The sequence below is a fragment of the Xiphias gladius genome, chromosome 19, assembly GCF_016859285.1.
Source record: "Xiphias gladius isolate SHS-SW01 ecotype Sanya breed wild chromosome 19, ASM1685928v1, whole genome shotgun sequence".
NCBI classification, from domain to species: domain Eukaryota; kingdom Metazoa; phylum Chordata; class Actinopteri; order Istiophoriformes; family Xiphiidae; genus Xiphias; species Xiphias gladius.
Window position 1 is genome coordinate 1,061,281 of NC_053418.1, and position 7,678 is coordinate 1,068,958.

The 7,678-nt window shown below is 49.5% G+C and overlaps 1 protein-coding gene across 1 annotated transcript; it reads left to right on the top strand.

Annotated features, from left to right (window-relative positions):
• Positions 1–4,221: 4,221 nt before the first annotated feature.
• ier3 (immediate early response 3) lies at positions 4,222–5,618 on the top strand. Its single transcript, XM_040154512.1, has one exon. It carries the CDS (start codon positions 4,530–4,532, stop codon positions 5,121–5,123), a length of 594 nt encoding a protein of 197 aa, XP_040010446.1. The 5' UTR covers positions 4,222–4,529; the 3' UTR covers positions 5,124–5,618.
• The last annotated feature ends 2,060 nt before the right edge of the window (positions 5,619–7,678 follow it).

Consider the following 7,678-nt stretch of genomic DNA (forward strand, 5'->3'; position numbering starts at 1 on the left):
GTGTTGCTGTTGAGGGCCACCGTTTCACGTGTGCAGCGACGACGCTAATGTGTTTTTAATTCAGGTGGTGAAGCCTTTTCCATCTCTGAGCCTGACTGACCAATGGCTGGAGCTCTACGGTCACATCTTTTTTTTTTTTTCAAACCATTGAGCCATTCATGCGCCCAGATGTAGATTTTATTTAAAAAGAACTTTACGAAATAAGTTGCACTTTTGTAGAATCTGACGATGTTGCCCATTTCATTGGTCACGGAGAGGAAAGGAAGGAAGCATTTGACTGGAGCAAAGTGAGGATTTAATATGTTCAACATGTGCACAAATACAAATACTCATATTTGCAACACCTTTATTGTGAAAACACACAACGTACAGAACTATACACACAATGGATCGGACTCCTCACGACCTCTTGGGGCCGTGCGACGATCAGGATCGACGCCTCCCGGAGCAGCGGTGACACCAGTTGCCCGGCATTGAAAGTGCGTGAAGAGCCAAGTCGTGGGTCTCCCGGACAACCGGCTTCCCTGTGTGTTCAGGTTTATTCCCAGCTTTCCAGGGTCATTAGGACATTTTCACACTGATACTGCTCCGGGTTTTCAAGACTTTTCTGCACTAAACTCAGTCTGAGTCATGCGGACCCTCGTCGGCGGGCTGGATCTGACCTCTGACCACCACAGCAGCTACATGCCGTCACACATTTCATTCAGTTTTGCCGCTGGTGAGGATGGCTTACCTCACTTCCAGCCATATATGGAAACAGTTGTACAGTGGACTGAGTGTGTGTGTGTGTGTGTGTAGATGAATGTACAGCGTCAGGAATGTTACACCCTGCTGACAGGGAAAAAGTCTTTGTGACACATCTTCTTCATTCTCGTGTGCACGGGCGTGCGTCGTTGTCCTGCTGCAGGTTCAGATGCTTCTGATTCCTTCTGCTGAAGCTCACAGCGAAACGAGAGGAGCAGAAATATCCTCCAGGAATTTTAAACATGCAGGAGCCGAACACAACCAGTTTATCGCAGGAGCAGGGCGGCGCGGAACTCGTTGCCCAGCAACAGTGAAACAGTCCTTCCTTGAAAAAGAAGACACTTCCTGTCCTCTAGTCCGGGTCCTAAGAGCTTGTCGATGTGTTCAGCTGTCAGTTAAATCCCCTTGAATCTCAGCAACAGGAAACTGCTTTGTTTCATGGTGAGCTTTGATTGCCACATCACGTCACGCCGCTACTTGCCCCGTTTAAAATGGGAGTCGATGATGAATGACTGTCGACATTTTTCTACCATGAAAATCGCATATCGTCCAAATATTTTGAGACATCAACGCGGTCGCACAGAAATTCTACAGCTGGTGGCCTCGAAGGTATTTATGTGTTATCGGCTGACGGCTTTGTGGAGAGCGCCAGCGGGTCTTCCGGCGGAGAATATGATCATGTAGGTCGGACGAGTCATGGCGAAATTTTCTGAGCATATTCATGGTCCCCAGTGTGACACATTCATGTTTCACACGGCACAAATTGATATTTCAGACCAGAGGCTTCAACATCTGCTCGTCAACACAGTCGGCAGCTGGAACGTCGGCAGCGGCTGTAACACACAGCTCACGGAGGTAGATTGCCTCAATGTGTTTAAAAAAATGATCTCCTTCTTCGATAACTTGCTCAAATCTAAACACACAAATAAATCCACCTAGAAATCCACACAGAAGGCAACATCACAACACTCCTCACGAGTCCAGAACTTGCCTGAGAATCGTCCGGTTTTTAGGATTTCTTCAGTGACGGAGAAATCCATTGACCCTTGTCTGTACGTCTACGGGTACACTGCAAACTAGAGCTGCTGAAAGCTCATTTGGCGTACTCTTAATGGTGCCCCCGGACACGGCTGTGTCCCAGTGACCCCCAAGGAAAAGGTCTTCCCAGGTTTGGGGTGCTGGGCAGGTCGACACTGAGACCGAACCAGACAGGAGACCAAAAGTAGGAGCTAAAAGGGGCTAAAAAGCTATTCGATTCAGGATTAATAGAAGAATGAATGTAACGCACGTGGAACAGAAAACGAAAAGTGAGAAAAACATTAGATCAACTCACAAAATAACACCTATAGCGGGGTTGAAGTATTGTAATTCGTCGGGATCTGATCTTACGAAAGATAGGGAGAAAAGATTTCCTAAAAAATGGAGAGCTGTAGGGCAGGGTGGGAGCAGATGTGTTATAACATGATCTGACAGAAATGTGCAGTGAAGTGAAACTCGGCGTGGCTGGTGCTGAGTCTGCAGTCATTCTAGGGTACTACCAGGGAAAAGGAAGACACTTTCATCATAGACAGATATTCGCTGACACGGATGAGTCCACGTTATTTAGTGTTTTCATCAAAACTCAGCACAAACGCTGAGGGAGGAAAGAAATCTAAACTGGACCCAAGCAAGTGAATGGGGAGGGTTGGCTATTGATCTATTGATCTTATTGATTTATCGATTGATTTACTTTTGGACATTCGGTACCGTTTTCCTTAAGTGGAAGCCAAAGATTTGCGTGAAATCTTGTGACCCATTGGACACAAACAGTCACAAGCCTTGAATACACTGTGCAAATGCGACCAAATGTCAACGGTGAAGCATCCTGGCAAAAGAGGAAAAGCAGGTTTCACCATCGTTGTCTAACAAATCAGCTGACGCAGTGTAAAGACACTTTCAAGAAAAACTGAGACAGAAAATCCTTCTGATGGAACTGGAGTAAAATTCGCTTTGAAAAAATAATCCCTTTAAAAACACCGTAATCAGGGGAGCAACCTGTACATGCGGCTACTTAGTCACACACAACCAGGCCGGACTTTCTCAACGCCGACATCCTGACATTTCGCCACTCAGAGTTTGCAGCAGCTCGGGGGAGAGAAAACCCCCATGTTGAAAAAGGCTCCTTTCAACACCCATCTCTAGGGAAGTGGAGATATTTTTAGAACAGGTTTGATGCCGCTTCTGAAGATGAGAAGCTCTTTTATTCCTAATCGTGATTCTGCGCTAGAGTTCCTCCAGTATTTCAGGGGAAAGGTTTTTTCACCAGACACTGGAGGTCTGCGGATTTGATGGTGAAAGTTGTTGCTGGATCTGTTTTTTAGGGTTAAGCAGCGCTCTTTCTGTTTCAGGCCGGTGGTCACAGGCTGGGCGTCGCAGACAAAGCACACCTCTCGACCTCGCGGCCTCTTTTTTTGCTCTTTCCGACCGGTCACATAAGCGTTTTAACCGAATCCAAATTCAGTCCTCGTGTCGGCAGAAAAGTAACTGGACCGGTTCTTTGATGTTCGCCCGGTTTGTCTGCTCTCCGCCTCCTCCAGCTAGATCACCGCGGCAACCGGCCCAGGCCGCGTTTCGGGGTCAACGCTCGGCGAGGTCGTCGCGGTTACAGACCTGCTCCTACCTCATCACCTCATCAGACGATTTCGGGATTTGGAAAGTTTCCCGAGGAAAAATACCGCCCCGTCAGACTGATCTCTTTTTTTTTCTTTGAAACACGGGAATTTTTAATCAAACCCGGTTTTGTTTTTTTTCCCCTTGGGCATGAAATCTGTGTGTGTGTGTGTGTGTGTGTGTGTGTGTGTGTGTGTCAGCCCTTCTTTCAAAAAGACATTTCAACACAAAATACCCACATTACACCAGTCAACTTCGGTTTTTTTTTTTTTCTCTATATTTTCCATTTTTCCTTCCACATCATCTTCATGACACAACCAACATCCGCCGGCAGGTGGAAAACAAACAACAACAAAAAAAGCTTTTCAGTGAGACATTTATTGATTGATTGATTGATTGATTGATTGATTTTGTTGGGGTTTCAGTGCACGTCTGGTGGCAGATCTGAGACCTGCATCCAGCGGACCAAACAAACAGCCCGTTTCCAGCAGAGCGGCTCTCTACTCACATGCTGTGTTTACAGTAAACCTGAACCTCATCGGGGCCCCCGGCCCCTCTGAACGCCACGGGAGGGGGGTGTCACCACCACCACGCGTGCAGCAACACAATATTGATCATATTGGAAGAAAACTTTGGGAAAAAATGTTTGTTTTTAAAAATGGACATAAAATGATTAGTTATGCTTTTTTTTTTTTTTTTAATTTTTTTAATCTTTTATCACATTTATAATATTAGCACCTTTTTTTCCTAATGTGCATTTGATCACCTTTTTCTCAACATTTGAATAAATACGTAAACAGCGGACACAATGACACTGGAACTGGTCCGATGCGATTCCCACATTCTTCCGTGTGATCGTCTCACCAAACCCCGATGATTCAGCCCTCGTGTGGAGCCTGACCGCTCCGGACTCTGAGCCTCAGCCTCGATCGTTAGAAATATGCAAATGTTTCGGTTCTTTTCCCACTTGAGCAATAAGGTGAGTCGGCTGAACCGTAGGGAGTGGCCTGCCTCATGGGCGTTTCTGAAAAACACAACCTGAACTCGAAGATATAAAACCTGGGCTCCGGGCGACTTCAGGCATATCCGACTCACTGAGAGCTCCGAGACCGCCACACTAAAAAAACCCCGACGACATGTACACACGGTCAAACAGCGTGACTCTGACCGTTCGGCAGGAGAGCTTCGCCTTCTCCAGGACGGCGACGCGCAGCACGCAGCCGGAGGTCTTCACCTTCGAGCGGCTACCGGCTCAGGCCAGCGCCCTGCGCTCCTACGTGCCCATTCGGCCGAAGAAGCGCTGCACCCGGGTCATGTACCCCGCTAAAGTCCGCATGCACCTTCCCCCGCCGGAGAAGAGCCAGGCCAAGCGCTGGCTGGTCATCCTGTGCCTGGTGGTGCTGTGGCAGATCTACACGGAGGAGCCCTGCGCCGAGACCCCGCTGGGCAGCGCGGACGCCCCGGTCGCCGACTACCAGGGCTTCCCCTTCCAGTCTGCGGAGGAGCAGGCCGCGCAGCTTGCAGAACTCGGCGCCGGCTCCGAGGTGCATTCGGCCGCGCCGAGCAGCTGCGAGCAGGACGGCGGCTCATCCGGCGAGCAGATCATCCCGAACACCACCTGTTCCAGGTCCGGCCAGGAGCCAGACAGCAGCCCGTCGTTCGAGCAGAGCGCTGGGAAAAGCTACATGGTGGCTCTGCTGGTCTACCACAGGCTGGGCAGCGACAACTAAGAGTCCCGGCACTGCTGTGACCCTGAACCGCCCGAGTCTGGGCTTCTGGGATCAAGAACGAACCGAGCCGGAGTCGGTCCCGCTTTGCCTCTGGAGACCAGCGCTGAGCCCCGCGCGGCGAAGCCGAGGAGGGAGCTCCATGCGCCGTCTCCACCGTGCCAGCAGTCCCCCCGAGAGCTGAGGGGGGACACACAATCTGGAGAGGGAAGGAAGGAAGAAAGAAAGGAAGAAAGAAAGAAATGTGAACACTTGCAAAAAACTGAAACTTGAACTAAAGACAAACTTGAATTTTCCTCTGTGTGATTTACACATAAACTCTAACTGCACTTAAAGGCCTCGGGATAAACTGGATGTTTTCCAAGTTTCATTCTGTCACTCATGTAGCTCAACGAGCTAAAACTGACACTGTCTGCTGTTTGTTTAAATGTCCTATTTAGTTATTTATTCTATTATTTGCTATTTATTGAATAATAATTTTGATTAATAAAATGTCTGAAAGAATTTCCTGTTTCTGGCCTCTCGTTTACTGGCTACTTCCGTTCATCCGAGACACCACACACACATTTCGTTCATTAGATGATGAATATCGTGCAGCCCGCACTGGATCACAATCGAGAACTCCGCATCATTTGCGAGCTCGGATGTGAAACACCAGGTGTCCCTACGACTGCAAACTGCATTGAAAACCGTGTATATTCTTTTACCTGAAAGAAATGAAACTAGTCTTGTTTTCACACACATTTGACCAAAGACAGAAAGTCTTTTTAACTGCAGTGAATCTGGAAACATCTTCTCATTGCTGGCAACGACACAGAAAGGGATGGTTTTGTAAAGAGAGAGGGGAAAATTCAACCTCCAAAAAAAAAAAAAAGGGTCCCTGTTTTCAAATTCCTACTCTCATGCAACGTCCCTTCACAATGAACTCTGAGGAGTCAAGGCCAGCTGCATAAAGATGCGACCTTTGGGACCAACTGGCTAAAAGTCAGGTCCAACATCTGGTGGACGGACTTGGAACCGGAGGAGTGGAGGCTGTCGGCGCTCACGGGCTCCAACGGGCTCCAACGGGCCTTCTCTGGTTTCCTTTCACGCGGGGGGATGATACCTCCGCCGCTCATGGACGGACACGGGAGGGCGCCCGCGATTCCGGCATCAGTCCCGGGGTGACTTCTGCAGCATTCCTCTGCAGACTCACTTTCATTTTTTTCCTGTTCATCCTCTACGTCGCGAGCCATTAAACCTGATCCGCGCTGAGTCACGAGCCCGTCTGCGTGTAGCTGCTGCAGCTCCAGCTTACATCATCCACTGATGAGTAACAGGCGGAGAGTCTGAAAACCCTGCACGCTGCAGTGTTATTCTAGTGATGAATGCACGGTCCCTCGTTTTTAAGCATATAGCTCATGGCGATTATTCACCACTCGTTGCCGCTCTCTCTCATCGTGTCGATGAGATCAGCCGTCGCCGCCGGGCATCAGGGGAAGCCTGTTGATGTTGATGTTGAGGTTGCCATGTCGACATCCTCGCGTTCGCTCCGACAGGTCATACGACAGGTATGCCGGTGTGGGGTGGGGGACGCTGGGAACCTCGCTGCTGTCATTTCTTCGTATGTGACACAGAGTTTCCTCTTGAAACGACAGAGCGAACAGGGGCAAACACAGCGACCCCGATTTGTTTTCACTTATTCGTTAAAAGCACTGTCATTTCTGCTCATGTGTGGGTCCTCAACCTGTTGTAGATCAGATTTCTGCTCCTAAAACCTCCGCCTGAACACGGGATTTGATCAAAAACATCTCGCGCTGCAAGCGGACTGATGATGGACGGTCGACTCCCTTCATCAGAGTCATACCTGGGACGAAACTACGATACGTGTGTGTAGGAAGTTTAAAATTGATTATAAAGGACAAGTTACTTTAATGAGGGTTTAAGTGTGAGGCAGGACTCGGTATCGAGGACCCGGCGAAGAAGCCCAGGGGCTGTAGGGAAGGTTGCTGGTTCAATCCCCTACATTGCTTTCAGCCGGCGGTGTAGCGGTGGCGGGAAAAGGAGCATGTGCAGAATAAAAGGCACCTGAAATGCATGCTGGTTCTCTCTCTCTCTAGCACCCATCCACCATGCTCCCAGAGTCAGGTACACTGTGAAACTCCAGGTGACCCTCAGCCGGAGACGCCGAACGAAGACACCTGGAGAGGCTACATTAGCATATATTGAGTTTGCGTGAAAGGTTAGCATAACACTGAGGTCACGGCTGTGGACGTAGAGGCTGTGGGGAGGGAACACAGGTACTACAGGGAGTCGGAGGAAACTTTAACCCTCTTCCTCCTGCAGAGATGCCGTGAGGTTCCGCCCGCCGCGGGTGTTTGCTGTTCGACCGGTGGGGGACATCTTTTCCCACAGGTGTCTCCGGCAGAGCATTCGTGCCCTCGCTCCTTGGAGCAGTGCGTCCAGAGGGAGTCGGGAATTACGTCAGCCAGCTCAGGGAAAGTGGAAACTCAACCTTCGCCCAGAGAGCTGGGACTGATCGGGTTCACACTGGAAGCCGCTTCCTCACTTTCCGCCCC